The sequence below is a fragment of the Parasteatoda tepidariorum genome, chromosome X1 (assembly GCF_043381705.1).
Source record: "Parasteatoda tepidariorum isolate YZ-2023 chromosome X1, CAS_Ptep_4.0, whole genome shotgun sequence".
Classification (NCBI taxonomy): Eukaryota; Metazoa; Arthropoda; class Arachnida; order Araneae; family Theridiidae; genus Parasteatoda; species Parasteatoda tepidariorum.
In genome coordinates, this window is record NC_092214.1 from 62,213,511 (window position 1) to 62,231,286 (window position 17,776).

Consider the following 17,776-nt stretch of genomic DNA (forward strand, 5'->3'; position numbering starts at 1 on the left):
TCTATGTTGGCTGATTGCCCACTTCGTTATAGAGTAGAATTACTCATAGTTTTTATTGCTCATCTTTAAACCGCAAAAAAAGAAAGAAAGAAAAAATCTTAATTTATTTGTTCCGGGTTATTTAGTCATATATTTATTTGTAAGTGTATATTTACGCGCATTCTTTATTAATTCTGTTGTATACGCGACTGTTTCAACTGATCGTTTATCTACATTTTATTTAAGCGCACTCGGTTTGTAAATTTATTTGTTTTTCGTATTGGTTAATTTTTATTTGTATTTTGTTTGAGAAATTTTGTTCATAATTATTGACTTTTTTCTTTGTATAGCAAAGTCGAGTTAAAAATTAAGTGCTGTTGATCACACAGCTGACCGAATTGCCAATCTATAATAAAAGTATTTTAATATTTATATTTAGTTGCAATGAGCTTTAATTTTAAGACAAGTACGAAATATTATTATCTTAATTTATATTCTTTCGTATTAGTAAATTTTTATACCTGTTTTGTTTGAAAACCTTAGTGTTTGAGAATGTTTTTGTTAAAAATGTAATGTTTTTATTTTTTTTTTCAATTTGCAAAGCAAAACCAAATTAAAGCGTTGATTTCACCGCTGACAAAATTGCAAATAAATAAATAAAAAAACTTAAAATATTTGCTTTTAATTCCTATTACATTGAGCTATAATTTTAATTCAGATACAATATCTTTGAATTAATATTAAATTCACTAGTGTGTAAATTTCTAATTTCTGAGAAATAATAGAATTATATTATTACAAAAATAATATGTAATTTAATGTGAAATTAACCTTTTTTTGATTTCACAATTTGTTTTAATATACATAAGCATGAACATAAAATAAACCGCGTGCTTAAAACGCCCACTGATGTTAAATGCAATAAAATAGAAGGTAAATTACGATTATTTTGACGAAACTTCGTGTTTCAGTCCTCTGTTGTTGAGAACAAGCATTTAAGAATTCCGTCAATAGTTTGTTCCACGGAATTATAAAATATGTAATAAATGTAACGAGGACTAATTGTAATAATAATTTAATCAACGTTTGACAGAAAAATAATCGATTCAATTTGTTTCATTCCTAAAATATTTTCTATCAATTTAATGATTACTTTCATTTCATACAAATGGTATTATTTTTACCAGACGACAATTAACTGATCACATTCAAAGGTTAGAGAAATAAGGCATGTTTCTTATACATGCTGCAACAACAACAACATCGGAAATTTTCTTCATAAGTTCGTAATTCGTATATGTGCAGCTTCATTTATATTCTGTTTTTTTTTTTCTTCGTGTTTTTAAATTTTTATGTATGGTTTTTACTTATCTTATGCTGTTGGTTTTTCGCCTCACTGGAAAATGTGTTGAGGTAAAATGTACAAGCAACTAAAGTTTGCTATCTTAATATTCTTATTTTTTATATAAATTTAAATTTGTTCAGGACGCCCGGTGGCTGACTGGTAGAGCTTCGCGCTCCCGTGCCATAGGTCCTGGGTTCGATCCTCGGGCTGGGCAAGGTTGACTCAGCCTTTCATCCCTTCAGTGGGTGGATAAATGAATAACAAGCATGCTTGGGATCTAAACACTGGGGGTTTCGCGTTCTACTGACCATCTAACCGGAACATCCGCTCCTGCACCCCAGAGCTCATGGTCAAGAAAACTGAGATGGGCGCAGTAGGCCTTGGCCCTCTATGGGCTGTCGCACCACTGAGTTTAATTTTTTTAATTTGTTCAGGTAATTTCCACTCATCCTTTATGATTTTAATGTAAATATAGTATCGTTTAAAACAATATAAAAATTATAATTTTTATTTAATTAGATAAAAATGAATGTCTCGATTAAGAAATTTGCAGTAATCACGCGACTCACGCTAGAAGTTCAGTTCAATAATGGCGACACTAATATTTCACGGGCCCTGTGGTTCGATTTAGTTTTTCATTTAACACCTGAACTTCAATAAATAAATCATTAGGAGAGGAAAATCCATTTAACTATTAAATCTTTTGTAAGTTTGTTTTCAAATGAGGATTTATTATGATCAAGATTTAGACATTAAAACATAAATAGTGTTTCCAGCAATCGCGTAAGTTGGTAGCTACGAGTAATCGAGTGTAACTTGAAATATGCAGCCACTTTTTTTTTTTTTTAAAAAGGGGAGGGACTGTCTTTTATTATAACATTTACACACTCAATGGTATTTATTATTATTGCAACGAGAATGGTAAGCTTCCAATTTAATGATGCAGGAATTATTATTTTTTTTAGGGAGGAAGGAGAACGAAATCAAGACTCTAAATAAATTATTTAAGAAATTTAAAAATGAATTAAAAAGTTTTTTTAAAAATAAAAAAAAAACTAAGGAATTTTATTTACTTATGGAACCAAAGAAATCGAAAAAAGAATAACTTGTGGAACTAAAATACACTCAACCAAAATTGTATATCACAGAACAAGTTCACTGAACACATAATATTTAAATTAAAACTAAATTATACTAATAGCACGTGTATTAAAGACTATAAATAACATCTGTATTTAAGTGATTGCAATAAAGTAGGGTTCGAAAACATTAGCTTGTAGCTAAAGATTCATTAAAAAATATGCAAATGTTGTATCTTAAAACTTGCCCAAGGTAAAACATGTACTATTATTGTGCCAAGGTACTTATTACNGCATGGTTTTAAACAAAATCTAAGTTGTTGTCAATCTAAATAAACTATCATAATTTTATTTATTTCTCTTATCAAAAATTTAATTCAGTGCTGAGATGTTTTTGCTGTTCTAAGACCTAATTTATAATACAAATAATACTAACGTTGCAATTAGTTAAAAAGAAATTGTCAATACCTCAAGGTACAATATTATTTGAATCGCAAGTCAGGTACATTATATTTCAGCAAAAGAATTAACATATTACGTTTTGTATATTCCGAAAACATGACGTTTGTTATTACTCATTCCATTTAAGTATTACAAGATGATGTAAGATAGGGATAGGAAATGCGGGAGGGAAAAAACTAAACTGGTGGAATGAAAAGAAATGAGTTTTTTACGTAGGCGTGTTGTTTGAATCGTTTTATTTCTACCTACTTACCTGCTTTATGGCAAAAGCGAATCTTGTTTTAATTATAATCGGGTTTGTGCCACCTTTAGGATGTCAATGGTTCATTCACATTGAACTTACTCGGTGTTTCAGATTGTAATTGAATGAGTAACCTTGAACTGCCTAAGGTAAAGAAACTGAACATCTAACTCTTTAGCTACACTTCCTGTCGTGCTTTCAAACTGTTTAGTTGGTTCAGTAATTGAAAGTGAAATTGATTTTTATTTTAAGGTTTTATTGGTCTCATTTGAGGCTACATTTTTATGAAACCTTTTTGATAACAGTTATTTAACGTGATGATTATTGTTAATCGAAGTTTCTGGTTTTAATACTTTTGTTTAACACTTGAGCATCAATTGTCTTTTTTTTTTCCTTCCTAACGATGCAATCTGTTTGTCTAGTAATTTAAACTTTTTAGAATTTGTTTAACTCTAATTAAACATGAATTTTTGTTATTCTTGATTTGATACCTCCCGAAATTCGTGTCGTTTTTAAAAGATTTCTTTTAAAATATCTTTATTTTATATCCATTTATACGCCGTTTGGTTCTGAACAAAAATCCTCTCTCTAAAAGTTTTTATCTAAACAAACTTGTTTATATTTCGAGAAATCCTTAAAGCAGAGCTGTAAATAAAACAACAAAATAAATATCTCTTATCGTTGTGTCGCAACATAAAAAAATAAATAAATGAATGATTGGCAAATTTGCAAGATAACCTAACTCAAAAGTATACATATGACTCTGAGGTCATTAATGTCAAATGGCGGTTTTTGAATATAATGGTATTATACCTTTGTCTTGTAATCATCAATGTGTAAATGAAAAAAATAATAATAATAATAAATCAGAGACCAATTTAAGAGTGTCAGAAACTGTTATTTAACTTCTTTATATTTAATTTTTATTAATTAAGTTTGGACAATAATTGTGATATGAAGTCAACAGCTGTAGTGGTCTATTAAATAAATATTTATTCATTCTGAACCATTTTCGCCCGGAATCAAATTTAAATTATTAATATTAAAAACTCAACCATCAATATTCAACAAAATCGCTACTCTCAATATCAATAATTGAAAGTTCTATTTGTCTTTTCATGTTCGTTCACGATCAAAAACTTTCTTTACGGAGATATTCGTAAGAAATATATTTATAAATTCTTAAGTTTATTTATTGAATAAATAACCTCAGATATCTGTTTCTCTCGCTAGAGCATAATATTTGAGACTTACGAATTTTAAGATATCAAGGTCCTAATGTGTTTTTAATGTGATCAAATTTTTCGAACTAAAAATCAGTACCGAGGAGAGAATGACAATATCACTTAGGTCCCATATGTCATTGAAGATAAGAATTTCACAGGAGAAAATAAATTCGACATGATACGCCCATTCCCCTTTTCGTACAATAAACATTTTTATAAAATCATTACAATTGTTTTTAAATTTTGAAATTACAGTATAATTTGTAAAGAAGTAATTAATACCCATGTGCCAATAAGAACTTAAGTTGGAAAATAACTCTATAGGGCTAATTATAGAATCTCTCAGCTTGTTTATTGATATTTTCTCGTTAAGAGGAACTTAACGGAAAAGTGGCGCATTCAGCTAACAGGAAAGTGAGACAAAAGGCAAGACGTCGGTTCACTTTTGACTTTCTTCTCTCATAAAAATTTTAATAAAATGCAAAGCTTTTTATTTATTTTTATGTACATTGTCAGTCAATGCAACTAAATTATGTTTATTTTTTTCAATGAAGGAAAAACATACCATTTAATGTAGTGTTTCCGAACAAAAGGTAAAATTTTTTTTCTAAGCTACAATAACTTCAAAATGTTTCTTTTATAATTATAAAATCGTCGCTGTACAATTATTATCTCACGCACACTATGTTCCATTTTAAGTTCTTCTTAACTAGAGCAAATTGGCTAATCGATTTCAAACATTACAGAGCTTAGTACGACATGTCTATGCACATTATTTATAGTCCTAAGTTGACGGACTTGGTTTTTCAGACCTTTGATAGCATTTGAGACTTCAATATGCAGCATCTATACAGATTCCAATAAAATGCATTGGTAAAAGTGAGGGTATAACTGAAAATTGCTCCTTTATTTTTTATTTAACCCCTATATATACCCACTGCACACTAGTTGAAGGAAATTATTTGGGGATTCATCTTTTTGAAGTCAGCGTCATGGTTGACCGGTTTTCGCTATGTTAAAAAAATGACCAGTTTAAATTACCCAGCCAGCTTTAATTTAAAAAATCCGACGCTCATTTAATTATATATTTTTAAAGGTTATTTGAATATCATTCGCATTAAATTTTCAATAATAAACCAAATATTTCAGGGAACGTCGTTCGGAACAGCAATGCCCATATCAAAGATCAGACTTCTCCACCCACTTTCCGATATCAATTCCCCCCCTCCCCTATTTTTACTACGATAACAGATAACACTTTACGGATGGACCAGTGAACGTGCACAACAGCCAGTAAATCTAAAAAACAAATTTCGACTGTATAATTTTATTTTCCTGCTACCAATCATTGTGGTCTTGTCCTTAAATTGCAATGCATTAAAGTTATACTTTCATCTAAGATGATCTTATTCTTTTCTTGGATTGTAAGATGAAGAATTAGAAATTGTCCCAGAAAAAAAAAATTACTATCATGTTTTAAAAGAATAGTCGAGAAAATTTTTAAGGATCTAAATTTTATACATAAACTTGCCATTAAAAAAATTATTCTATTATTCGAAGTTTTTGAATTTTGCTTGATATTTGTATTTAAAACTTTATTTTTACTGACATCAAATAAACAATTTCTTTGGTTTTTGTTCATAAATTAAGAGTCTGTAATTCGATTCGGAGTTCTTGCCTCGCGACCCTTAAAATGGCCAATGTCCGACCAACTGTCTTCCAACTAAAAATTGTTTGAAAAACACAGCATAAATAGCCTAATAAGTTTTGTTAAAATATAATTTTCGAAATAATTTCAATAATTTTTTTTTTTTTGGGGGGGGAAGGCCTAAATTATATATAAAAGAGCAAAATGCAGAGGCACTACATCAAGGTATCAACAATTTCGAACCTTCCACAATTCGATTTTTAAAAAAGAAATATTTTTACCTAAAATTAGTTGTTATTTAAAAATTAAAAGTCGTAAGTAATATATTTTGAGTATAAAAAAAATAGTAAATTTTTTTTTTCTTAGTGAAAGTTAAAAGCCTGCTATAATATTTAAAGGAGACAAAGTTAACAAAACTTCATAAGTTTTGTAAAACAGATTGATATTGTTCTTATTATAGAAAGGAATGAGTTAGTTACTATCAATTGTTATAAAACAGAATTGATTACGGCTCTGAAGCTAAAATTGTGCAATTTTAGATAAAACTAAATAAAAAAAAATTTCATGTCTCCTCTTTTTTAATTATTTTACTTCTCTCTTTCATTTCCCTTCTTAGTCTTAAGAAAAATGAGATATTTTTTTTAAAAGTATTTTTGTTTACATTCTATTTTAATTTTCTCTCTAGTACCTTTTATTTATTTAGTGAAAACAATGTTCTGCAATGATTTGTTTTTCTCATTTTGAGAAGAAATTAAACAATTATAAACAGTAATTTGGAAAAACCCAAACTATTCTTGAAAACTCGACCGGGAAAACGTATCCGTTGAAATCATGTTCTGATAATTAGCCTGTTTTTCGGTTCTCCATTGCCAATTAAATCCCTTCTCACAATTATAAACATTCGCAAATTTTCTTTTTCTTAATTTTCTTTATTAGAAATAATTTTATCAAATAATTGCAATCAGAGGTTTACTGCAGACAAAATTTTCCCATATTACTAAATATAGGCGAAAACAAAGTTATTTACAAACATATGTTTCTTTTCGTTTCGCCTTATGTAATTTATTTAGATTCTATATTTACCTCTCCCAATGACGCATGATTTACGAGTCTGTAGGAAACTAAAAAACCAAAATAAAATAATAAAAAATACTAAGAATTACGAATTTTGTCAAGATGCATCGGCATTTGGCATTTCGCCAAACAAATAAACGGGTAGGAGTGTTCTAAGTAAGTCCTTGACACCGATAGATGTCTGTTTAGTAGCGTACTTGTGTCAGAACATAGGTTTAACTCATACGGCCTTCTGAAGGTCTTTAATTGTCCTCTTACCCTTTTTACATCAACGTAGTACATATATAAAAACTAATGTTTTATAAAGTTCTTAAGTCTATTTTTGTGAACTAAATTTAATATATCATGTACATTTTATTTTTGATAAATCAACATTTTATATTGAACGAGCAAAAAGTTATTATTTGTCTATACGACAAAGGTAATTTGGTACGACAGGTATGGTAAAAAAGCCAATAGACCGCGAAGATTAGAGAGTGGTCTGGTCGGTCTAGACATCAGTTTTTTTTTCCTTCTTTTCTTTAAGGAAGTTGTTAATAACATTTAAAAGGGATTTTACTTCTAAATTTTTCTTATTTAAAAAATGAAAGGTTTGCTGCAAAAAACAGAGATACTTCAATTTTCCAGTGTTTAATTTCTTCTTTCATCGGTCGAATAAATTCTGTTTTGAAATATCACAACAATCATTTCCGTTATTATTATTTTTTTTTATAGCAAAATATATGGAAAACTGTTTCGTCACAATAATTAAAATGCATAAACGGAGTAATCTTTTTTGTAATAAATTAACTAGTTTTTCAATTTTTTTAAAAATTTTATTTATATTTTATATTGATATAAATTTTGGTGAAAATGCAAATTCACTTACCGATAACTAACGTTACGTAGCTACTATTTAGAATATTGTTGCAGATGCATTCTAAATCCATGCTAACATATGCAAATTTGATTTTTATTGTACTTATATTCAGTAAAACTTGTGTAAGTTGACCACTTGTGGTGCATTGTTTTAGTGGTCAACTTAGACAAGTGGGCAACTTATAGAGAGGGTGGGTCATTGTTTACTTTTTCGTTTCCTATATCATGTTGAAAAGTCATGTTTTCATGTCTTGTTGAAAAATTTTTTTACTTGACTTAAAAATTTTATTTAGCAAATAGTCAAATGAATATCTTAAAAAATGTGTTTAAACCCGATTGAACTTCAATTTGTTACATATAATTCTAATATTTAACTAACTTTTTAAAAAAAATTATTTCGTTAGATGTATGTGAAGTGTTTAATAAAAATAATTTCTTAAAATATCAGAACACGAAAACATGTAATTTGAAAACTTTAATAAAACAAAATTATTTGAACACTTTTAAATTTATTCTGTTATTACTACACTTACAAGCCTATTTGTTACAAAAATATACCCTCATTGTTGTTTGGCGCTGTTGTTTACTTTACACCAGCCCAATGTTTTGAATGAAAGAAATGGTCAAAAGCTGACCCCCTACAGGCTGCGTAGTGTTTTTAAGAAGTACTTAAAGATGCTATTTTCGTTTTTTATAAGCCCTTAAAGGTGTTTTTTTTTCATTGGGTGTTTTTAAAAAGTCCTTAATTTTCCCTTTTCCTTAATTAGATTTTTTTTTATCATATCGGTTTCCGCCACAAATTATGCAAAAATAGTGGTTTTCGCACTGTTCTATTCAATGTTTTCACAATTCATTCTACCGCAATCCATTTCGGCGTACCATCGGTCCGTAGCGTATAAAAGCGCCAATCATTTAACATGATTCATGAAATACTTGTGGGTGCACATGTGCTTTTACTGAGGACAGTTGCACTTTCATGTGCAACTCAGCTGCATTTTGTAAGAGATTCTTGATTTTAGGCTTCATTTTCCGCCCTCTGAAATCAAATGAAAACTCTCTAGAATTTTTGATGATCATGGGGACCAACTAAACATTGCCAATTTTTTTTCATTAATAGCAAAAATTTTTTATATTTCTCTTGTTAATTTCATCGTTGGTGCAGCGCCATCGTCTTTGCCGCTGGCAAGCCAATGGCCTACTACAGGTCTTCTATTTATAGATCAGTACCGTAATCCTTGAACTTGACTTGGGGATCATTCACTAATTACGTATTTTCATGTACTTGTACAAGTCAACAATCACAGAGCTTCATCACCTCAATATTTCCCTCTCCCTTTTATTCATTTAATTTAATAAATACAAAAATTATTAATTATTGAGATTTTTAATCGTAGAATTCACTACCTAAGGGACCATCCACTAATTGCGCAGAATATTAAGATACTTTTAAAATTTTCAGTGCTCTTAAATTGTTATATGAAAAAACTCAATAATACTTAGATACAAGATTTTAAGAAGTTTGAAGTGATATTTATTTCACTTCACTATCACTTTCACTATTTTAAATGCTGAAAAAAATCTTTGTTATTCAGATTTGTCATTCCAAAAAACTCTTAATTCATCTCTTAGTGTTTTAATTCAAAACAATTGAAATAAAGAATTCATTTATTTTAGATTTGTTAAAGATTATTAGTGTGGGACCATATAATAATTTACTTCAGAGAAAAGTGTTTAGCTTCACTACTCTTTGTATTTACACTTCCAAATTATTGAATTTGTTATCATTTCATTAAATAAATTCTGTACCAATGAACAAATTTTAATAAAAATTTAATAGGGTTCATTTACATTAGTAATATGAATTTAAAGCTTTCTTAGTTCGCTTAATTCTTTACATATCTTTATAAATTCAGTATGATCTATAATGTTGATATTTTGTTGAATGTGCTTTTACAAATAACTTTTATTTAAATTTTAAAAAAATACACTTTACAACATTTTTAAATAATAATTAAACTAGCTATAATTTTAAATTAAAAAATAGAATAAGCCACTCAATATGTAGTATATTTAAAATTGTGCATAAATTGTTTCTATGGTGACTAATATAATCAAAAAAAGATTTTTCTTTCTTTCAGAAACTAGTTGTTTAAAGATGATCATGTAAAGTTTTTGTGAAAATTATTTTACACTTTGTTAGCATATATATATAATATAATATATACTAAGTTAAAAAATATAGATAAAACCTTAAAGGAAATGCATAAAAAATTATGAACAGAGAAGAAGAAAAATTATTTAAACAAAGTATTTTTAAAAAATGTTTAAATATAATTTTAATAAAATAAATTAAAAAGCTGAAAAACAAGAAAAAGGAAGAGATATAATCTCATCAGCTCACACCACATATCGGCAAAAAAGAGTGCTTTCTAATATTGTATTAATATAGCCGAAGCAAAATATATTAATACAATAGTGTGAGGAGCACTCAAAAAAATTTAAACGAAGATAGAACATATTAAGTAGCAAATACAAAATACAATCTATAAGGCAACGAATTCAAATGTACTTACTTCATTAATCTGTCTTTTTCTTTTATCCTTTTTGTCTTTATTATATATATATATATATATATATATACACACATACATACATATAGTCAGCCCCGCTTAAAATAATACCATTTGTTCCAGCCAACTCTATTCAATAAAGCCGGTTATTCGATTAAAGGGGCAGTGCTTAAATTATACATTTTTGAGAAATTTTACTTTTTAATGGTATTTAATGCTTAATGTGGAGTTTTGATTACATAAGCTCTATTTTATGATCAATAAACAATTGTAATTAAAAATGTATGTGTTAAGCATTATAAAATATGAATGTCTTCTAAAGTTCACTGGATTATATAATGATTAATCTACTTAAGAAAAAGACACACTGTGCTCTAGTTTGTTAGTGTGTTACCTTTTCTTATCAAAGCTAATAGTGCACCAGGAGGGGACTGCAAAACAAATCACCCTGTACCTTTTTTACAATCTAAATAATGTGTGAGTGAAGTAAATCAAAGAAGGGTAAAACCTCCTTCGTTTACTTCAATGTATAACTGCCAGCAAGGTTAGATTTATTCTTATACACTATACCCCTAACACCTATGTCGAGCAACAAATGAACAGGAAGTCTCTATTGAAGTGACCACCTATTGTATTTTAATCTTCTTAACTGAAAAATGAAAATTCCATTCCAAAAATTCCAACTGGTGAAACATTTCTTTAAAATAATTTTTTTTCTTCTTTTCAATACCTTTTCTTTAAGCAATTAAGCGGGGGCTAGAAACAACAAGACAAGTATCCATTAAATTCTATTCGTATAAGCCGGTTATTCGATTATCCGATATGCAATTAAGTGGGGATGATTGTATATATATATATACACACACACATTTATATAAACTTTCAATGATAGGAGGAAAAAAGTAATTTTTATTCGTGCACATATCCTAATTATACTTCTTTTTTTTTTAAAAAAAAAAGTGCGTAAAAAACATTATTTGAGAGCTTAAAAATAGTGCTTATTTTTTGTTGAAGAATTTTTCATTTACAAATGCATTTTGATTTCTTTTGGGTCGCCCACAATGATTTCACGTATAGAGGTGGAAAGATGTTCTTGAAATTGTGACGAGGGAAAAGGAGGGGGTAAAGAAGAGTGTGGCAGCACATATTTTGGTTAAAATAAAGTTATTTGAAATTACTATTATTAAATAATCTGTTATTTATGTATTAATTTCTATTTTGCTGCTATCATTATTGTAATAATACTCAGAAATGTTATGAAAATAAATAAAATTTGAAATATGATCCCATAACTCCTTAATTCTGAATTGCAAGTATATGTTTATATTTTATACGGTTACATGTAATAAGGGTATAGAGGGTTTGATTAGGGGTGGCGTCTAGTGACAAAGGAGAGGAGGTGGTCAGAAATATTAGAAAAAGAATATGACATCATTTATGCATGTAAAATTTAATTAAATTTTTTTTTGTTGCAGGAAACAGGATCTTTTTACCTAATGTATTTCTTACATTAATACTATTCATAAATGATTGTTTTTATTATAACAAAACTAATTTTAAATAAGTTAAAATTAATAAAAAAAATATTTAGTGCACATTATATAAATAGTCATTATTCATAGACAATGGCTGAAGTCTGGATCAGATTTTAATGTGGGCAGGGGCACCTTCCACCTTCCTAAAACAGACTAAGTCTTGTTTTTATTTTGGAAAGCTTTTTTTAAAAAAGCCTGTTTAGAAATGATAACATAGAATTTATTTCTCAAAACATCAATTTTCATAAGCATTTTAAAATATTAACATACAATCATTTTCTTAGTTTAATTGTTTAAATACTATAAGCCACTAATATATTGCTAAACATTGCAAACAAATTTGAAACATACTACAAATAATATTTTTTTATACAAAAAAATCAACAAATCCTGTAATTTAAAAAAATATACTTTTTATTAAGAATCACAAATATTTCAAAACAATTATCCCTGTCTTATCTCCAGCAAAGTACCACCTTGCATATGGTTAAGCTTATCTAGAAACGTTAAGTCATATGTTAAACTTTTTAGCAAGAAAGGCTAATGTAAAAATTTTCTAGCTTAAAGCAGATATTTGTTTTCGAATTTTTTAACAAAACAATGCATATTTAACTGATTGATTGCATTATTAGTTTTTTCTCTTAATTAATATTTATATTTTTTTTGATTTTTTAGGGCTATCAATATATTCCGTGAAGTCTTATATCTTGATCCTGGCTTCATTAGATCCAATGAAATTCATTTGCGTTTGGGTTGCATGTTTAAGGTGTTAGAAGACTATGAATCATCTTATAAGCAGTTCCAATTAGTTCTTGCTGACTCAAATATTTGCAGTTTATCGAAAACTGAAGGTATGTTTTTAATTAGATACTGATATGTTTGGTGTTATCAATACAATCATTTTTTTCTTGTTCTTGAATGCATTTGTAAAATTTTTTTTTTAAACGCTAGCAATTATTATAATAATGCATGCATAGCCTGTATTACTAATTTGCATTTTGTTTTTTTTTTAAAAATTACAGTAGTTTAACATTATTATTTTTAATCATAATTTTAAAAAACGGCAGTGTTAGAACTTTTTTAATGTGCGTAATGAGATAATTTTATTTATTTATTTAATTTTTTTGCACATTATGTTTTCTTCTATTGACATTCGAACAGATCAAATTAAAGCAATTTTTGTTCTTTTAGACCTATACAAAATCTATGATGCTAATTATTTTAGACTTTTCTTTAAAAAAATAATCTTAAGTTTTATTCAGAGTTAAAAAAACATAAAAAGTAACAAGAGTTAAAAGAACATAATAACCATGTGTTTGTAAATTTACTTAGAATGTTGATTATAATCTTAAATGTAAGCTACCACATTAAAAAAATTAAATAGCGGCGATGTAGTAGACCTGGCTTCTAGCAAATGTCTGCCTCATCCCTAGTGATATCAGACATGAAAAAATCATGATAGACGTTGAATGTGTATAACAGGGATTTGGCATAGTAGTTTTATCCTTAATTAAAATCATCAAAAACTGTTAGCCATATTTAAGGTATTGTTAAAATACTCCAGGTGTTTACGACACTGTAAATTTAAAATAATATATAATAATAAATAAATAATAACAACATTGGAAATATAAAGAAAACATCTAACAAAAATTTAAGGTGTATATCTCATAGAAGCCATACAATGTACACAGGAGAGTTTTAATATCATAGACTATATATACATTTAGTTTTACCTAAAATCTTTTTCTTGTCATATCAAACTATTTAAATGTAAATATAGTTAATAACATGTAGAATATTGAATGATTCTAATGCAAAGTAACACCCTAACACTAAATTTAAAATTATATTTCTCCCAATGAGAGTAATTTTATTATATTTTGTGTTTTAAACAGTGTTACATATTCTTTTTCTCTTTTAGTTTGTTATCATATTGCACACCTGTTTGAAGTTCAGGTGAGTAATTTATTATTAAAAATGTTTGATATAATTTATTAAAGTTATATTTTTATCAATAAATATTATTTTTTTCACTTAAAACAATTTCATTACATATACTTGATTAAATGCTAAAATTTATGTATATAATATGTATATATATGAATAGTAGAGTCTTGATTGTTGAAGTTTCCCATAAATCCGAGCTATTAAAAAAATCAGAGTTGCTTCCATATAATAATTCAACCGCATACTCAACACGTTGCACTATAAGGACGATTAATACGACTGTTGGGTGTTAAACACTGAAACATGTGAACAATGTTTTAAACAAAAGACATTAGACAATTATTTTAAAATACAATTTACCTGAGTCAGTAATATAATGAATATTGTAACTTAGTGTAATCTGGCTGAACAAAACAACAGCTCTTTTACATACATAGACCACAGCTAGGATTAACTTTTTTACTGATATGGGAGATGCACATTCAAAAGAGAAGGCTTGTACGCTATATAACTGTTGATTGTTCGCATTTGGCGCATATGAATTTTGATTGTGTAGGTATGAGGCTCATTATTTAATTTCCACACCTCTTATGTGCAGTGTAAAAAAAAAAATCTTTTTTTTCTTTTTTTTTTCTTCTTTTTTTTTGGGTCCTTTATGATTCCTTGGATTATAACTTAAAAGAAATTGTTAATTTATTTTTTATTTATTTATTTTTTTATATATTACATTACAGTAATTATACATTATATATTACATGAACAGTAATTTTGTGACATTTTTGCTTTTTAAATATGCAAAATATGTGTTATTTTTATGTATGCATCAAAAGTTGAAATTTAAAAAAAAAGGCTTTATTTTATTATGGATAAAAAGTTAAAGCTTTTATTTTGAAGTTTTGCCAATCACCCCACCTAACCCTTTGTTTTTATTATTTTTAAGACAAACGTGAAGCATTAATTTTTTAATTACAAATTTTATTACTCTTTAGGGAAAGCATAAAGCAGCAAAAGAAACATATGAACAGATTTTGGAACAAAAAGAGTTGTCTCCCGTTGTTAGAGCTGAAGCATCAAAGCAACTAGGTATGTATTCTCTTAAAATTTTGAAATAAAGTATTTAATCTTCAAAAAGTAGCATTTTATTTATTTTTGCTTTATATTTTAAAAATGCTTCATTTTAATATATGCCAACCTTTTAATGTTGAGCTATGAGCATGAATTTGATTTTTTAAAATGTCCTTGTTGAGCATGGTTTTTACATTAATTAAAATAGAAAAAACACTTTTCAGGATAGACAATTCAATGGTTAATATAAAATCAGTTTATTTTCCTTCAAGTAAAGTAATATGTTTACATGATTTTGTTATATTTCATAATAATATCAAATTTTAAAATATATTTCATAATAATATATAATTTTAGAATATAATCAAAACTCCCTTTTTCATTAATTTAAAATTTATGAAATTTTATCTATGGAGTGATTACTATATGTATCAATTGTTATAATGCAAAATGTTTGTAAATATAAGGTTGTTGAGATTTTGTCACTTGGGCCACAAATCTTAGTTCTGGAAATTCCATTTTTCTGGCAACAAATTATGTACTTAATTTTTAATTTTTTTTTTCTGAATATGATGTGAAAAGCGTGGTAAACATTGCAGTAATGTTAATTATAAGTGTCCTTTTAAAATTATAGATTTTTATTATTTAATTTAAAATCTTGTTAAAAATGATCGCAGATTTGACAAATTAATTAAGCATAAACTAAAGAAGATAAACAAGTTCAGTTAGTAGCACTTTACTTTGGTAACCAGAATATATTCTCTCAAAATTTCAAATTTAGTTACAAAGTCTCTCAACAGATGACACTGAAAAAAATATAAAACATGTTTGAATGCTGAATACAAAATTTAACAGACACTAGTGCAAATATTTCAGTCATAATGGAGTGACATGCTGTAAAAACCATTGCTATACAATAGATATTTTCAATAAACAGCCCTGCCTGTTGACACATTTTGTAACTTTTTTTGAAATTTTCTTTTGCACACACANTATAGTTTAAAATACAATTTTAAACTATAAAGACATTTTTTAATTAGTAAAAATAAAAAGTGACATAACATGCTTAAACAAAGCTTATACATTTTATGACATAAACAAATTTAAATATTTTAAAGAACATTTGTATTGAAAAAAGTACCTTTTACTTTTAAGACATTGAGTTAAAATGTTGTAGAAAAAGTATGGGAATAGTCAGTCAGGTACATAAAAAATGTGTAAAAAATTTCTAATGTGTTTGACAGCTCCATATTTAATATTATATTTTAGAGAGGTCCTTTAATATCAATGAACATTTTTAAAAAGTCTTTTTATCTAATTTGAATTTTAAAAAAATTTCTGAAGCCATTATAAACTAAATTTTTTTTTCTTCAAACATGATTTACAGATTATATGTCAAGTATTTATTGCTCTTAGAAGTTTAAAATTTTTACAAGATGATTTTAGGGAAAATTATTTATCCATATTCAAGTTTGAAATTTTATGATTATGTATTCAATAACTTGACTAATCTCGCTTGCGTCAGGAAAGACAGAATATATTATTTTTTTAGTAGTTCATACTTCAATTCTGTTTAAAAATATATAAATTGTAACCGAAGAATTAGAATGTATTAGTAATAGGAGTAATATTGTAACGGAAAATGTCTTAATTTTTCAGTAACATTAGTAACTTTAAAAGATGATATTTAATTGATAAAAGTTATTTTCATACATTTTTAAATTATAATTTTTATCACTTTACGCAACAACACAAAAAACTTTACATCATTTGTCATGCTTTTAAAAAAATTTAAAGTAGTGATAACAGAAAATAAAATCTTTCTTAAGACAGAAGTTATATATCTATAAAAACTTTATATTTCTACTATTAATGTAAAGTCATTTTACTATATAAATGCATTCTAATAGTAAATATCAATAGAAGACACAGAAAATGCACTTGCATATTATCTTATTACATGTATTAGAAAAAAAGAAAAAGATTTTTCTTATTAGTAGATAGTATATATGAAGATGTAAGAAAGGCTTGTTTAAATTTTTTTTAATTACTTAAGAAAGATTTTGCTTTTTGTTATCACTAGTTAAAATCTTAAAAAATGATCTAAATTAATCTTTTTTTTTAAGTAATACAATTAAGTTTCATAATAATTGAAATTGTAGTTTCTCAACTACAAAATTTTACATATTTACAAATGTCTTTGACAATTAAGAGTTCAAACCCCTGATGTTAATGTATTAATTTCATTTATAATATTTCTTTAACATTTTAGGTTGGATGCATCACACTGTTGAAGCTTTAGGTGACAAACCTCAGAGACAAGCACTTTCTCTTCATTATTTACAAAAATCTATAGAAGCAGATCCAACTAATGGTCAATCCTTGTATTTTCTTGGTCGATCATATTCAAGCTTAGGAAAAGTCCATGATGCATTTGTCTCATATCGTAGCAGTGTTGACAAAAGCGAGGGGAACGCTGATACCTGGTGCTCTATAGGGTGAGTCTGGTTTATTTACAAAAGTTTGTTTTAATGATTACATAAGATTTTTTTAAAGTTTTATTGATATCGTTATTGATAAATAATGCTGTTAAGGAGTACTTGTAATTTACATTTTTACTAACTGTTTGTTTTAAAGTGGCTTCTTCCACTTTTACCCAAACAGTGCAGTAGGTCATGTAATTATACAAACTTTTTTTTTGCACTGAAAATTCTTTTTCGCCTTTTATTTAAATTTGGCTCAAT

The 17,776-nt window shown here is 27.1% G+C and overlaps 1 protein-coding gene across 5 annotated transcripts in view; it reads left to right on the forward strand.

Moving 5' to 3' along the window:
* Window positions 1-17,776, forward strand: part of LOC107452612 (Utx histone demethylase) — a 129,960-nt gene that overhangs the window by 91,609 nt on the left and 20,575 nt on the right. For all 5 annotated transcript variants that reach the window (XM_043054385.2, XM_043054393.2, XM_016069136.3 and 2 more), the window contains 4 exons: window positions 12,693-12,868; window positions 13,942-13,976; window positions 14,957-15,050; window positions 17,305-17,530. In XM_043054385.2, the coding sequence (XP_042910319.1) occupies window positions 12,693-12,868; window positions 13,942-13,976; window positions 14,957-15,050; window positions 17,305-17,530 (531 nt within the window). The remainder of the gene's footprint in view (window positions 1-12,692; window positions 12,869-13,941; window positions 13,977-14,956; window positions 15,051-17,304; window positions 17,531-17,776) is intronic.